The sequence below is a fragment of the Sturnus vulgaris genome, chromosome 5 (genome assembly GCF_052056855.1).
Source record: "Sturnus vulgaris isolate bStuVul1 chromosome 5, bStuVul1.hap1, whole genome shotgun sequence".
Classification (NCBI taxonomy): domain Eukaryota; kingdom Metazoa; phylum Chordata; class Aves; order Passeriformes; family Sturnidae; genus Sturnus; species Sturnus vulgaris.
The window spans coordinates 15,155,153-15,172,680 of record NC_142247.1 but is presented as its reverse complement, the minus strand read 5'-3'; the positions used below and the strand labels follow the sequence as shown (position 1 = coordinate 15,172,680).

General features: G+C 37.2%; 1 protein-coding gene across 2 annotated transcripts in view; it reads right to left on the bottom strand.

The window, feature by feature from the left end:
* RAB3IP (RAB3A interacting protein) overlaps positions 1–17,185 on the bottom strand; it is a 31,711-nt gene extending 14,526 nt beyond the window's left edge. The window contains exons 1-4 of one of the 2 annotated variants that reach the window (XM_014879646.2): positions 17,108–17,174; positions 8,866–9,139; positions 8,396–8,657; positions 1,533–1,628 (exon numbers count right to left, since the gene is read on the bottom strand). In XM_014879646.2, the coding sequence (XP_014735132.1) occupies positions 1,533–1,628; positions 8,396–8,657; positions 8,866–9,113 (606 nt within the window). In that variant the 5' untranslated portion in view covers positions 9,114–9,139; positions 17,108–17,174. Of the gene's footprint in view, positions 1–1,532; positions 1,629–8,395; positions 8,658–8,865; positions 9,140–17,107 lie in introns of both variants that reach the window. The other variant, XM_014879655.2, reaches the window with a different exon arrangement.
* Between the last annotated feature and the right edge of the window lie 343 nt (positions 17,186–17,528).

Below are 17,528 nucleotides of genomic sequence, written 5' to 3'. Positions count from 1 at the left end.
AACAAGACACATGCAGGAATGGCAACATACACATTTATACAATGTGTACAAATACATTTAACATTGATCATGCAGTTTCTGCTTAGTGATGCATCTTTGAAAGCAAAGCATGTTACTGTGCTATTACAGTATAATAATGTAATATATGCACCCAGCTGTGCAAAACAAGTCTCAATCCTCCACTGGGATGCAACAATATAAGCCCTAGCACATCCATTTATATGGCTGCTTAAATTAGTGGGATTCAAAATTAAACATGAATTCAAGGGCTGCAGATCCCAGCGCAAAAAAATCAATAAACCTCACCACTGTGTCTTGTTAGAGCCTCTAAGTGAAATCAAATCACAACAGAAAACTTGCCTATAACAGTAGTCTGGACAATTCAAACTCAAACTATTATTACTAATAAACTTAATTTCAAACATATTTTTAACAAACTGACACATGTTCTAAGCAATACAATGTCATAAATAAAAAAATTCACTGATAATTTTCTTTTATTCCTCCACAATTAAAATATCTGCCTGACATTTTCCTCCCCCCCAGCATACACAAATATTTATACTATAAAAATACCCTTCCACTCTTCTATTTATTTTTTTACACAAAGGAACTGCTTAATATTTTAAGTAACCTTGCTCTACCAGGATGTGGTTCGTGATTTGATTTTTGAATGCCAGTATTTTCAAATGTTTAATAGCACTTTTATACAACATCATAAACTTAAACACTGCTTCTAAAACACACCTGATGTTGTATCTTTATGCATATGCTGAAAGCCTACACTTACAATTTAGTAAATGTATAAATCATCCATGGATTATGAAATTTATTCTGACAGTTAAAGACACGACAATTTAGGCCCAAAGTACTCCTATATATATTCCTAAGATAAAATGAGAATTGATCCTACTTCAAGTTATGGATTTAGCATTTTTATTTCTGTGCAATACAATTTCACAATCTTTGCCTGGTACTACTGCCTTTTCCTCAAATGCAAAGGTCCCACTGAAAGTTCAGGCTTCTCATTTGGTAACCAGGTTTCACCCTGGTGCATCACTCAGAATTAATGTTTCTTTTGAAGTCTGTGGGTGTAGCCGGCTGCCAGAGCCGAAATTCAGAAGCTGAAAGCATGGTTAAGTTATGTGCTTGCTACCTCCATTCATCTGGAACTACGTTATTTTTTTATTTAGTCACCATGGCAACCCCAAATTTAGCTCTTATCTAGATAGCCTTGTTGTCAGACAGAGAAGCTGTCTCAAAATAGTTATGCCAAAAAATAAGCTGATATATTTCCCTTAATTTCTTCATTTTGTGTCTAGGCAGATTGACAAGCTCAATAAGGTGACTCGCATCTAAGTGAAAAGTCTGCTGCTTTCTCTTAAGCCTCTATTTCAACACACCCAAGTCTTCAGGACAAAAATCCCTTTATGCACTTATTGTAGATTAATTCAGCATACAACATACTGGTTCTACATAAAACATCTGGCTCAGCTTCCCTTAAGTATATCACATGGAAGACTCCAACAAACCTCAAAAAGACTAGCTGTAAGTTCTTCCAATTCCTGTCCAAGTTGATCTCGCACTTTAGAAAGCCTTTCACATTCTTCATCTTTTAACTTCAGCTCCTATGGAAAATTGAAAGTTATTTATTCTGACTTAGAGTAATAATTTGGCCTTTTAAAGCTAATACCACAAGAGAGGGAATAAAAAAAAAAGGAAATAATCAGAGGAGCATAAAACCTTTGCTAGACAAAGCCTTTCAAAATAGTCATCTTAACACTAAAAACAATTAAATTAATGCTATGCATATACGGCTGTTTCCTCCTGCAGTACAGAATTATACCAGGCCAATCTAATGTACACCTAAGCTAAACATCAACATTTCCAAAATACTCTGAAGTAAAAAAAAAACCTTTTTTCCTGGAAGTATAAAAGGCTGTAGCTTCATAAAAAGTAGATCAAATTAATTATTGGGGCAGACAGAACACCAGTTCATCTACCCATTTCTTAAAATATGCTTAAAGTAATCCTTTTTAAAAACAAAAAAAAATGATTTAAAAAAAAATCTAAAAGCACTCAGCTCAGGACAATCCGCAATTCTAAATGAATCTTAAAACATATTTTACTATAAATACTGTCTTCCAAATATCTCCTTACAATGTTCCTAAAATCATACTTTAATTATATATCCTTGCCCTTGTTTATGCAGATTTATAAATAAAATTAAAGCAACTTAATGAAATTCAAAATTCATTAACCCACTAAAATTTACGTGAACGTCTGACCATAACCATTCTTACAGTAAGATTTTAACAAGATTTGACAGTATAAGGGTTAGATATGCCCAATGTAACCCATACTGAGGATAAAGTGGGGTAATTTGCAGAGAAGTAAAAACAGGCTGACAAGAAATTTGAAAGAAAGTTTTTCTCCCCTTCTGCATCCATTAAACCCTGGAATCTCTTGCAGAAAGAGAAGGATGTAGAGATAAAGTAAAAGAAAGAAAAGTAGCCAATTCTGACCTTTCAAACTTTTTTTGGCCCTAGCTCCCTTCTCATCCCCATCCATCTCCTCTTTTTCCTCTTCCCCCTGTCAAGAAAGGTATTACACTGCCATCATTCCCGAAATGCAAGACCAAAGACTGTCACTAGCAGGTTAAATATTTCAAATACAATCTAGCAATTATTTGCTCTGAAAACCTTCACAAGCCAGTAAAAATAGCTATCTTCAGAAAATTGCAGGAGGCCAGTTACAAGAGTCATAAAAAAGGCCCAAACGACAGGTTTTCTTGTGATTTTGGAAGAGGGTTAGTATTTCTTCCAAAGTCTCCATGACTGAAGTAATGTTGCATACAACTACATAGGAAAATCCATTCTGCCTTGCAGCATGCTGGTATTAGGTCTTGCTCTCAATTTCAGCAATGAAATTGGCAACAGATTTTTCTAAGGTGAAGAGTCCTGTTTGACTTCAGCTCCTAGGCTGAAGGACAAGAGGTTAGGGACTCCTCTGGAATCATTTAGTATCAAAGGCATTATTCTATCCTTTTTTATTTGGTTTTAATTTTGAACATTTTGATTGATTTTTAGTGTAGTTTGTTTGTCATTTGGGTTTTTTTGCTTTCTAGTATGTAACTGTTTTGTGAGCTACCACTTAAAAAAATGATAGATTTTTCCAAACACAGTATTTCTCAAATTCTATTCAAATCTTACTTGCTAGCTACTATTCTGCACACAGTGACCTATCTCTTTCTCAAAAAAAACCCCCAAAAAGGCAGCAGGAAAGAAGCTACAGATGAAGGCACGAGAATGAAAAAGGAATACAAAAAACTAAACACTAAAGAGTAAAAAAAAGGTTATAAAAAGAAAGGGGGAAAAATGTAATTATTTTGTGTTGGTTTAAAGTTATTTCCCATACAAAGTATGGTTCTTAATCAGAAAATGGACAATTCTGATGCAAAATGCTTAAAGCTCAAAAAAGAGTTGAAACACTTTCTATAAATGCAGAGGAAACATCAACATTTCCTTTGGCTTACTTCCCCGATTTATAAGGACAATGCTACATATGCATCAATACGTCTTAAAAGGAGATTGTATCAATATATTCAGGTCAAGAGTTGTCAAACTAACAGTGCAAGTAAAACTACCCCACGTTCACCTCCCACTACCAATACACTGCTTACATAGAACAGTTACATTTTGCCTGCAACTGAAAACATTAGGAGAGGTTACATTAAAATTTAGGTAGATGAGTAAAGTTTCTTAATGAAAACAAAAAGACAACACCAGGCAGTCTACTACTCATGGCTGCTTAGCTGGATTTGTCAAACATTAGGCAAATTTCCATTACATGATTCAGGAGAAGCATAATACAAGACATTATTTTTGCCAAGCAAATTTAAGCTCAGGTTTTTTAGGCAGGGCAGAAATGAAGAGTGCCCAGAGCAAAAAGCTCAGCAGTTATTAGAAACACTACTACTGCCTGTGACTTAAAGGCATTACTGGAGACTTCCCAGCCTGACCCAATAAGGAAGCAGAAAAGACAACTGTGTGTGCTAAACTAACCATTCATGCTGCAGTCCTTTACACATTACTGCTCTGAAAAAGTAACTACATGAAGATGAGGAACTATTACAAAGCACACTACAAACACACTTACAGAAGGCAAGAACAAAAATTAACTTGCATGGGGAAAAAAAATTTACAGTTAAAAAAAAGTCTATATCAAAGGGTCATATAGTTGTTTATTTCTCTTTCATCTTCTCAGACTACAGGGTGGGTATTTAAAAAGAACCATGAGATTAGAATTGCAAATTACTGCTTCAAAACCATTCACACTTTACATTCGAGGAAGAAAATCATCCTACATCTAACTCAGCAATTTAACCAAGTCAGAACTAGACGCAAAACACCAAGGAAACAACATTTTCTACAGGTATCACCTAAATTCTGAACTGCGGGACACTGCTGAATTCTGAAGTTGTCAAAGAAGAATTTACATTAAATGCACTCCTATTTGACTGGTCTTTACTCAGCACACAAGTTAAACAAGCTACATAAAAATCAGTCCTTTGCAACCAGATTCAGGAGGGAGTGATCTGATGTGACAGAAGATGCAGAATCTCATTTCAAAGCTAGCAGCATTTCACAAACTATTGAATTATCTTATGGTGTGGGTGAAGATGTTTCTATTTTGCTTTCATGCAGTCTTCTTTCTACTCGCCTGAGAAAATTTCTCTGCCTACAATGCACTGTGACAGCATAAGAGGTGTGGAAACTTTCATCAAATACAGCCAGGAGCTGCTAAAACACCTTCAGAGAACCAATGCATCTTAACCATCACAAGCCTGTGGCCTTACACTTCAACTGTAATTTGATTTTAAAAGAGATTGAAAGGATACACTTCAGTACAGTTCTAATGCACCTTCATTTTTACTGTTAACTTACAAGAAAATAACAGAAATTTTAAAATGCTGAATAGTACTGTATAGTACCATTGGAAATCCTGGGTAGTTATTGTGAACCTGTTTATTGATTAATCCATGCAGAATTTTAAAATATGTTTCATTACAGATCTGAAGATATGAGATCCAATTGTAACAACTCAATTTGTTTCTGAGATGAAAAATTTATTGAAGAAATTGAAGTCTTTGAAAGAAAATTCTAATTCTGAGAATCAGGCTCTCAAACTACATTGAAATTGACAGTACATTCTATACTATCATCTCTTTCACAGGAATTACTGTATCAGGGGAAAACAAATCAATTTTACTCTACTAGGAAAATATTTTACATTTTACCTCAGAAAGTCAAACATGATTTTACTTGTTACTAATACCCAAACAGATCTTACTCTAAAAGACCATAGGAAACATGGAAATCAAACATGTTGTTACAATCATCTCTGGCAGACTGCTCTTTCCTCATCAAACAGGGCTAAAACATCAGTTTGTTTGACAAGGAAATAGCTTTGGGTCAAATCACACAAAAATTCAAGAAAAACATAACTATGAAATGCTACAGCTCAGAAACTACAGTTAAGCTATCCAAAGCATATGCAGTATGCTGATTAACTCAGATGAAAAGGTATTCCCTTACAAGGACTCATCTAAATTTGTGTATCAAGAAATACCATGTATCAAAATACCATCACCTGTCTACACGTGGTTGACCTATGGTCAATAACCACAGTTACAGAGATCAATCCAAACATGGCAGAGAAAATAAAAATGCATAGAGACATGAGGACATAAGGTCCCAGGCATCACAATCACTAAGTCTTTTAACACCTTCTCATCTTCCCTGATGCTACTTTAGACAATTAGTGAAACAAGAATGATTCATATGATCTAAAGCAAACACTACTCATCTCCACCTTTAGAATACAGCCAGAAATTATGACTTTAGTGAACATGTAAGCAAAAAATTATCTGAATGGTCTCAAAGATTGAAAAAAATCTGTCATTTTAATTAAGAGAGCATTTTAAGCCAAAAATATGTAAAATTGTATATGGCCCATTAGTACAGAATTCAGCACTGCTGTTAACCTCTGACCCAACCTTCCTCCCAATCTTATGACATGATTTGATACTGTAACTGATCTAGGCTGAAGTAGAAAGTGTATTTTTCTCTCATCAAGACACAAGATTTTGAAAGACTTTGTTAACAATCTTGTGAACAACACTGTTCATTTTAAGAAGCCTATAGTCTTAAGAAATCCAAGGCACACACAAAGTAGGAAAAAAATACTTATTCTATTACTGAATAATTTATTCAGGAACCATATTGAAATGTCTAACATTCACATGGCATACATACATAATCTGATACAAAAAAAAACCTTTTAGGAAAAAGTTACACTCCAAGCAAAGTGAAAAAAAAAAACTGATGGGTCCCTAAACTTCACATTTATTTTTCCTTTCTAGCTCCCTTTCTGACCACAACTGCAACAAATTCAAAACAATCTTAAATGTATAGTACAAGAGCACACAGTTTGAGTAGGAAATTTGGAACAAATGAAAAATGCAAAATAGCAAATTTGCATTTACTTTGTTCACTCTCTGTAGCCTGTAAAGTTTCCAGGCTCAATAAGCTCACTAAATTCAAGTGCAAATTGTAATTTTCATTTTTCTCACTAGTAAACAGAATAGAGAATTTAAAGTCAGTACACAAAAGACAACCAGTTACACAAAGACACTACCTATTCATTACATCCCTAAAGGGCTTGAACTGAGTACTTATCAACAGAAGTGAATATGCTTGAAAACAGAAGTTTAAAGGTTGCATGACATATAAATATCACAGAGAGGATACAGCACTATGGGAATAGCCATGAGTTTTGGAAGAAAGATACCAGAGATGAGTTAAGGATAGGCAAAACTAGCTCTCATGCAGGAAGAGGAAGAAAGCGGGTATAATGGAAGAAATAGGTTTATTGTTGTAGAGTCTGTACAGACCCCTGCCACGACTAAGCAATTATGAAACAGTGCAAGTTTAGAAAGAAAGCACAGCAAGTTACCTCTGCAGTATAACACTGGTAAGAATCACATGAAGAGTTGAGAATTAGCAACAGCTCTGACATCAGTCTCAAGTTAGTGATGAATTGCTTTTAAGACCACACAAAGAGTTTGAAAACATATAACATGCAGTTAAGTATGTCCTAGCAGCCTTCATGTAATTTCCTTAAGAACAGCCTTAACAAATTCCAGAGTGAAATAGGAAACATTTCAATCTTTAAGAGACAAAGTGATATACATTGGAATAAGATTTTTAGATCATTCCAAGTTATCAGTAGCAGATCCAAGTTGTGGTTTTCAAGTACATGAGCTGTCATTTGGTATACTGTAAAGAAGAGCTTTTCTAAAGTTTGGATGTTAATTTGTTCTTATTTTCTGGGGTTCCAAGTTTAACTGCTAGGATTATATCTTCACATGCAAAGTCCTCAAGTTTAGCTCAAGTTAATGTTTTCTTTCAGTGGTCAAAAGCTAAGCAAACACACACATTAGCAAAGGAAGCCACTACTCAGCAGTAAAACAATCAACAGAAAAAGCAATGTCTGAATCCGTAGTAAGGGTTCATACGACAATAATGGTGACTGCATCCAACAAGAGAAGGTAACAAACAGAGGGTAGCGAGTTCAAACACAAGATGAGCTTAAACCTGAACAAGAATGGAATCACCTAGAGGAGAAGAAAGGGCACAGATACAAATAGCACAAAATCGACTCCAAAACTTAAGCACAGAGAAATATTAAAATGATAAATAATGGTTTTGCATTTATATAGCACCATCCATCCAAACAAGACAAAGCGCTTTACAAATATTAATGACTTGAGACACAGTGTCTTCAAAGGTATCCATATTCAATTTGAAGTGTGGTGTAACAGTACTCTAAAGAACACCAGAGAGATTTTTACTGCTTCTTTCCTATGCAGGCATTCCCCTATGAAACACTCCTGTTTCTAAAGCATTTATAAGTTCCATGACACATGCTACACTTTTAAACTCCAAAGGAAAGAAGACTCTAAAGGTATATAATCAGTTTATAGAAATACTTATTCGGTAACAACAGAACAACAGAAAATTACTCCTATTCTCAAATGTCAGAATGAAGGAAAGCCTACATTTCAAAAAGCAAGTGTGTTTAACAAGATATAACAGCAAAAGCTTCCATGGTTAAGTAGCAGCAGCAGCCCTAGAAAATAAACAATATCAAAGAATAATTCTAAGACACCAGCATTGCATTTAGAAGATTTTACATTAAATAATTACATCATAATAAATCTACAATAAATGAGCAGAATTCAAGTGCACCTTCTAGCCCATCTATCATTCTGCAGTATTAGAAACACTTTCAAGAGAGAAAAAGAGGGAGAAAACAAGACAACGAACCTTACCCTCTGAGCTTTTGCAAGTTCTTCCTTCAATCGTTCATAGCCCTTTTCTCTTACTTCCAGTACAGATGGGCTCCGTAAGTGAGATAAACTGTCTGTACTCAACCCAAAAATATCTTCATTTCCTTCAGCAACATCTGCTACTGTAGTACCCTGCAAAAGCTCCCTCTCTACGTTATTGCTCTCCTTCCTGGCATTACTGTGATTGAATGACCCACTCTGGGGTCCAGAGGTAGAACAATGTACTGCGTCGGTAACATTGATGCTGTAAAGAAAGCAATATAATTTTTATTTATATAATACATTAAAAATAAGTATTTTAGAAATGGCAATAGTGATGTTGAATATATAATTATGGACACAATTTAATATTACAACATTGCAAATAATATTAAAATTGTATCTTTAATGAAGCAAATAATTTCTATGCAATAAATATCAACAATTTAAATAAAAAGACACATAGCATTTACCTGACACCTGATACTTCTCCACAATTCAGTTGTCTGGGAGATGAATAAACAGGTTGTGTAGGAAGGTCAGAAACATTTAATGCATTGGGTTGGATTGGTGTGGACACAACAGAAGGATGTGGTCGGTAGATTACACTGGGTGAGGTAGTTTGTTCCTGAGTCCGTGGCTCATTTACTCCAAGAAGGTCTGGTGTAGTAGGCGAAGCGAGGTTCACTTCATGAAAGCCTTCCAAGGGGTCACTGGCCATAATAAAAGCCTCATTATATGAATTCCCTAAATGAAATAATCACATTATCAGAAAGCAAACAGGAAATACTTAAATATATCTGACAGCTATTTGAATTTAAAAAACACTCAAATGTTCAGAGTACTTCATGATAGAATGGAACAGACTCTGCATCTAAACGGGATGATGAAATCAAGAACAAACTCTACATCATAAAACAATGTATTTTTTAATATCATCTAGAGCTGTTTCATAACAAAATAAATATATTTCATTCATGAAAATGGGGTAGACCAGGGAATAAGTGAAGAAAAAAAATTTCTAATCATAAAACTTCCACTTTTCATCTCAATGAAACAAACAATCTAGGACAGAAATCAGTGAACCTTTAAATAAATTACAGTCCATAGTGGTTTTGGTTAAATTACTCATCTGATCTTTTAACAGTTAACTGAAATGACAGACTTAGCCAATAAGATCTCTCATGAAGAATGATGGTATATATTTAACACATCACATGATCAAGTGAATGTGACAGCTGTGAAAAAGTATACCGAAAATGTATTATAGATAAGAAAGTACTAAGAATTGGCAATTTAACTGACAATCTTTCAATTTATTTCTTAATTACATATGCTTTTCATAAGATCAACAGAAAACATATACAACACATGACTTTTACAAGTCCTACTTTTCAGCAGTTTATCAGAGATGACAAAAATCTTTGCATAATTCAAAACCGTATGTTGGAAGTAGTATGAAGAAATTTTTGAAGGAATTACTTAGCACTGATTATTCACTGCAAAAACAAAACAAAACCCTTTTCCACCTTACATAAATACAGAAGAGAGGAAAGGCTCAAAAGGATACTTAATGTGCAAAAAAATATCTAAAGAAAAGAAAACATGGTATTTTACAGAGAAAGTTGCTTGGATCCTACACTTGAAGAGACATGGCAGGGAGAACATCTAGAAAGATGATGGTCATAACTGTGAGGAGAGGATGCCATCAGCTTACATGTACATCCACTTCATTAGCTACATCACAAAACACACAGGAAGACATCGAGAACAGAATCCCAAAATTTAACCAGAGCATTACTTCATATGTAATTAAGACTTTCTGGTCACCTTACACTCAAAGAACACTATTCAAAACTGTACTGCATCTCAAGGATTGCAGCATGTATACACCAGTGCGAAACAAGGAGCTTTGCCACATCAGCAGGTACATGTGGGAGAAATTCAGCCATTCAAGCTGAAGACTATGTTCATTGCTAAAAAAGTGAAAGGAAAAGGAAAGAAAAGAAAAAAAAATTCACCTCCCTCTAAAAACTGCCCAGACTTACTTAAGGGACAAAAACGAACATTTTTATTTCAGGTTCCTTTTCTGCAGAAAATTTTGCACAGAAATGTGTTTTATTGTGAACTATCAAGAGCAGTTACACAAATATGATTTTCAAAGAAAAACACTCTCACAGTTTTGGGCTTTGAAGCTTTTCTATAACACAGATGAAAAGCTTATTTTTGAGTTTAAGTAAATTTGGCAAATACTGCTGTTTGTTTTCCCTACAGTTCTTAACTATTAGAAGCCTTATAATTAGATGCTCTACATGATGATAAAGCCTGTTAAGTAGACAAATTAAAATGAAGGAACTGATACAGCTACAGGACATCTCTTCAAAGTTTAATTTCAAGAATGTTTTCGGCTCTACAAGGTAATTATTACAAATTGTTTTACAGTTAATAAGCTAAAATACTGCCATCTTTATAGTTCATCACCCCACCTGAAATATATCCATGTCATAGATCTGTCAGGGTCACATCTACACAAACACTTTCCCTTTCTTTGTTCCCACCACTCTCCTCTTCTTTGACCACCAAGCCAGCCATACCCAACACCACCCTAACTGGCAACATCACCAACCTGTCTCTTACAATTCCCAATTCTTTGGATTCCAGTCTTCACAACTAACAAAAGACACAGGCTCTGAACATGGATGCAGAAGGAACTGCCTGGATGCCTTGCCTTTTCTACAGCACCTAGAAAGTGCATCCAAATCCACACAACACAAGCAGAAATTGAGACCCACCTGAGACCAAAACAGGAACATGCTTCTGCCACATACTCCTTGCTGTTGACTAGCTTCTATTAGAAGTTTGAAAGATGCTTTGCGAGTCACTCTTAAAACACACAGTCTTCCTTGATATTCAGCAGACATATCATGGAACTTCACATCACCTGTACCACTGACTGTTTAAAGTTGCACACTCTGCTGGGCTGAACTTTGCTATGCAAGATTTTTTTCAAAAAACTGTTCTTTAAAAAAATACAACCTAGCCTTTTCCAAGAATAAAAAAAGCTCAAGAAAAGCTTCTTTGTTGTTTTTAAATTTATTTTACTATTTCTGTACAAATTTTAGGGCTCTCTGTTTGGAGCAACTACTTTAAGTACACAGAGTAAGCAACAGGTTAAAAGATGCACCATTTCATATATTTGTGATAATACACACAAATTCGTCTACATTCTGAAGCCCAGAAGGCCATGCTGGCTCACTTAGAGGAAAAAAAAATTGAAAGCCTACTTATTATTTTTCAAATGTTCAAATGCATTTCTAGCTGTCCCTCTGGACCATCACATCAAATCAATTTACCCTATCAAAATAGTATGTTCAGGGGACGGATGGGAGGAATCTATCCTACCTACATGGTCCAACTCCTTTGAGAAATGTTCCACTTAATTCTTTTCTACAGCTTTTCCACTAACCTGGCTATATCCTGCAGTATTTTTAACAGTAACAAAAAAGAAAGAGTCCAAACCAAAAAGATTAGGGTATTTACAAGACTATCACTCTGCTTATACATTAAATATTGACCTCAGCCTAAACAGTAAATAGATCCATAGGTAACTTCTCAGCTATCAAAAAACAAGTGCTCTCTGATACAGGTAGTAAAAAAGTTTAAAAAGTTATTCACGTTATTCCTGGAAGAGCTGAAAATAAAGTCCCTCAGCTATATTTTTCCCATAGCCTGTCAAATGGGCACTCATAAGCAAACCATCTGTGTAAAACACTTTCCATTCACAACTTTTTTCTTTCCTTAGATTACTTCTCACTAGGCAGTGAGCAGGCACAAGCTGGGTACACCACCCAGAAAAGACAAAGAAGTCATATCTCAGTTTCAAGACTCACCGACACCACTATGAAGACACATTACACATGGATGAAACCAAACATATATGCAAAAAGCCAGGTGGTTGTAAAATTACAAGCTCTCTTTTGGGAAAGAACTCTTCAAAGTAACGATAACCAAAAGGAGGAGGACAAAAAATGCACATTAAATTTCAGTGTCATTAAAGATTAGAGGCTTCCTTAAGGCTTGCAGGAAGGATTCATATTATTGACTAAGGCAGCATTGCACAGCCTTGCTGTGAAGGAACATGAAGCAAATGGTAAGCAGAGCTTCACTAGGAGCCAAGCTGACTGTGTGCAAAAAACCACACACTGTTGACACAGCACTCTTTAGTAGTAATTCTGCTACTGTGAACAAAAGCTGATATTCTAATATTTCAGGACAGCACATATGTTACATAAAATAATTAATTTTCTTAGTAATTTTTCTACCACATTAATATAAGGTGAAAGCTTGGAATTATTGTGATTATTTTTGTCTTGGTTGATACTGTGCAATTAGTACCACATAAAAAAATGTCAAGTACTATAATAAACCAGAATGAAACAATAAAATAAATAATTTCCTTATGCTTTCAACTGGAAACAATGCAAATTTGGAGGAAGCTGACAGAAGGTTACTTTTTATTACCTCTTTGCTGCCACACCTGCAGCGCTGACAAACCACAACTTCATGAGAAAACTATGCTCAAATCTGTTGTTTGCACTAACAGTAAACTAAAATGTACTATAAAGAAACCAGTTTAACAACAATTGGTTTAACACTTCCTAAAGCTTCTAACAGAAATCGTGAACCACAAACGTTTTTAATAGCAGTCAAATCAAAGTGTTTAACCTAATTTTTCTGTTATAACTCTAAGAGGGGTTTAGCTACTTGTCTGAATCACAGCACTCAATAACTAAATACTAAAAAGCTCCCCGAAATGCAGTATTTATTGTGGTTTGTTTCCTTTAAAAAAAAAAACAAAAACAAATCGTTGAAAACCACCTACTACAGCCTCTAAAGTTTGCCTTTCACAGATTAGACACTTTGAAGATGACAACTCTTAACAATGTCCTGACTGCTATAGTCCATTTAAAAGCAATGCCAACACGAAACACTTCACACATCATTAATTTCATTTTTAGCTTTAATAATAAAATAGTACAATCACAATAGAATGGCTACCTGCTTGAGTAGTAAGAAAAAAAATCCCCTAAGGAAGAGAGTTAACACCTCTGAACATTTTTGCCAAGAGCAAATTCTAGCTGGCATTTAGCAAAAGAACGTGCCCATTAGCCACTGTGATTTAATCTCCATACAGCAGGCCTTTTAATATGTAACTGAGTCTCAAAGACTTCATTTATTAGACTCCAACATCTGCTTTAGTTCATTTGGGAGGGGTCTGGAAAGCGGCTTTTTCCTCAAAACGACTGCCATTAGCCCACCACTGGGCCTGCATTCTTCTCAGTCGGTTTAGGGGAAAAAACAAAAAAAGCGAAATATTTGGCATTATAGAGCCTGGAATATAGTATGTTTTAAACTCTAAAGAACTCAGTAGGGAATTAAAAACAGTGGAGTAATGTATACCTTTTAAAGAAGCAGTTCAACTAAGTACTGCTACTTCAAACCTATCAGATGCAAAATTTAAATTGTTGTAAGGCATATATGGGCAACAATTTCAAGTTCAAAACTGATTCAATTACATCCATCCAGTATAAGATATTCATGAGATGTAGGCACACGACAAAGTTTGGTAGCTTTTCTTCCTAAACTGTTTTATATTTAAGCTTAGCCAGAGATTTCAAGCAAGTTTAAATACCATTATCAATGTCAGTTGATTGCATGAACACAATTCAAGATTTGACATAGGAATTCTTTTAAGATTTGCAAAAAATAATCCCCAGTCCTAAAATATTGCAAATGTGATACAAATTTCTGTTCCAGGAACCCGAAACAAAACTTCCTTTATTTTTTTTCTTTGAGCCCGTAAGGTATGAGAGAAAAGAAAGCACTGGACTTCTCCAATCCTTACACATTCTACTTTTATTTTCCAGTGACCTCACACCATGTATTTACCAACACATGATATATTAGGCAAGACAATAAATGGAAGGTAAGTTTTAAGTTCAGCAAGTCTACAGAATTTAACAGCTAGCAGAAACATACTTGTTCTAATTTGAGAATATTTTTCTACTGCATTCCATCTAGTGTTGTCATGTAACACTATGATGTGGGTCTATTTTTACTCTCACTTTATGCACTGAAAACACCATTTTGCACAGTTTACTTGATAGCAGGATTTTATGAAGTTAATTTTTGTTTTGATGAACTGATGAGAAAAAAAAAGTCTCTTTTAAAAACTTTATTATAGGTGTATCTTCAACTAGAAAAATATAGGTACAGACAGCAAGTAAGCATCTCTCTTACAGAAACAAGCAGCACATGACCTATATTTATGAAGTGCTTGTGAAGCTTATAAATAAACATGGTTTAGAGTCTGGTAGATAGTACACCTCTTACTACAGTGAAAAGTCAGTACTTTGCAAAGGCAAAGAATACTGCAAACTTCACTGTAAACAAACATTCAAAGAATGCTGTTCTGTCCACAAAGACTCTCCAACCAAGTTAATTAAACTGAAAATATGATTCTCTTTGCAGTTGCTGTTCTTTTTAAAGCAGAGCACTGTTCTGCCTTATCTTGTACACAATTTCACAAGCCCATCTCAGGTTTAAACCTGACCACAATGACAGTAGTGTCATTCTTGCCAAGACTTGGACCTAAGGACCCTCTCGTTTTCAGTTTACACTGAAAATATTCAGTAAGTAAACTTAAATTTCAGTAAAATTGCCATTAATTTCCGGACATTGTATCTGCAAATACATTTAAAGAAATAATTTCTTAATTTATTAAAAAAAAATTAGCGTATTAGTGCTAATAATGTCTCTAACAGAAGTCTTGACAGGTTACAATAAGACAGTATTTTACATGCCATATTAAAAAGGGTCTTAAAAATAAAAATCCAAAGTGCACATCTCTTTTCTGAGAAAATCCATAAACCTAAGTGGAACAGTGAGTGACTATCTCATTTCGTATTTTACATGAATTTTTAAACCAAGTCAATAAAAGCTATGAAGATAGCTGCAGTCTATAATCAAAATGCTTCTTGTGACTATTCTGTTCTCCTACAGAAAAAAAATTCCCCTTTTAAATATAGCATAACAAGATGGATATTCCAGTCGCAGCTGTGAGGTGCACTCCCATTTGTTATTTATTAAAAGCATAATGAGAACAGTAAATTATTTATCCTTCTTTGCTCACTAGGTAACATTAACCAAGCACAACGGATGAACGACTGCCAAGAGACAAACACAGAAGGCCAGAGTTTAACCCTTCCAAAAACTCATTAAACAGATCTATAATAGAAACAACAATAAAAATATTAAAGCAACAAGATTTCAGGTTTTGCCCTATAGAGAGGAATACAAATATTTGAACAGATGGTAGCTGCCAATACATACTTCTAGCCTGAATAACCTTACATCTGCTTCAAAAGAGAAGCTGATAATTTCAGTTACAGCAAGTCTGTAGAAGATTAATTATTTTATCAATCTAGGTAACTTTTTAGTTTTTTAGACTTCCTAAGAACACGCTTAAAAATGAACACAGCAAACAAACCAAGCAACATAAAACTTAGTACATTACCTGCAAACAAAACAGACAATACTTTCAAACTCATGAACACTGCAGCTTTTTGTCAGCAAGACAAACTCTCAGGGTACCATTAAGGCTTTGGTCATTTTTTGTGTTCTCCTACTTCCAAAGCCCTGCGACTTTCGGGGAATGAGTGGAGCATCAGCTCCCTGGCAGCACAAATTTCTGCATAGCCCATCGCCTGAAATCAGCCTGTAAACAAAATTTACTTCCTGAGCCTTACTGTCCAAGGTAATTACATCAGAAATTAGGACTAAGCTACTTAACTACTTCAGCTTAAAAGACCACTTGCCGGCGACTAAGTATGACCCTCAATATTGCCCGACAGACCATAGAGGAACCACAAACGCTCCAGACGAGCGCAGCCCCACTGTCCCACAGCGCAGAACGCCACTCCGGTCCCTGCCCAGGCTGCTCTGGCGACCTTCGAGGGATGTGAAATCTGCGAACCCCACGAACGGCCCTGCCCCGCACCTGCCGCCCCGCCGGCCGGGAGCTCTGTGAGCGGAGGCGAAGCGTTCAGCACCAGCTCAGCTTTCTCTCGCATCCCTCCTCTCCTCGTCTCGGTCACCGCCGGGCCGCCCTTCCCCTCGGGCCCCGCACAGGCACTACATGGGGAGCACGGCAGCTGCTCCGACCCGCCGGCCCCGGGATGCGATGGCTCTTTGTCCGCCAACGCTGCCTCCTCCGCGGCAGGTGCTCCCGGCACTTCTTGGGGTGATCCCCGAGAACTACTTTTACCCAGTTTTGCTTTCGACCGCGGCTGGACTCGGGGACAAGCGCATCCCTGCCGCCGACTGCCCTTCCGTGCCCACGCAAGCCCCGACGGATCCGGGGACGCGCCCCCGCCGCAGACGGGCACAGCGGCACGACCCGGGCTGTCACCTGTCCCCACGTTCTTCCGGGTAGGGACCCACAGCCGCCACAGCCATCCCGCGCCCGGTGACGGCGCCCCGGCTAGGGGCAGCGCTCCCCGGCGGCGCCTGCTCCGCCCGCCTGGGCACAGGCTCCCGGAGACGCGTCGGCGAGCAGGTGCAGCAGCACTAGCGGGGAGCCACAGCCCGGGCAGCCACCCCACGTTCCCGCTGGCGGAGCCGAGGCCGGTACCGCGCCGCCCCCGCCGCACGTACCTGCCGAGCCTCGAGAGAGGAGCGGCCGCCGCCTTCGCCGCGTCCCCTCAGCCGACCTGCGGGGCCGGGCCGCGCATGCGCGGCGCAGAGCAGCGCCCGCAGCGGGGTGGGGGGGGCAGGTGTGCGCGGCCCCGCCACCGCCCCCTAGCGGCGGGGCGGGGGTGACCTCCATGAGGGGAGCGGGGCAGGGCCGGAGAAGGCGCCGGGCCCGAGGGTGAAAAAACTGAAACTTTGCAACACTGCAACACTGCTTCTGTTCTAGGGCGATCCGGGACTGGGCTGCTAAACCCTGAGTGCTTTGTGGCCACGAAAAACACAAGGAAGTTAATAATTCTGTGTTTAATGGTATGTGGTAACAAAGGCATGGGATTGCACAGTTGAAAATTAAAAATATGCCAGGTGGTTATCCAGCAATTTTCGT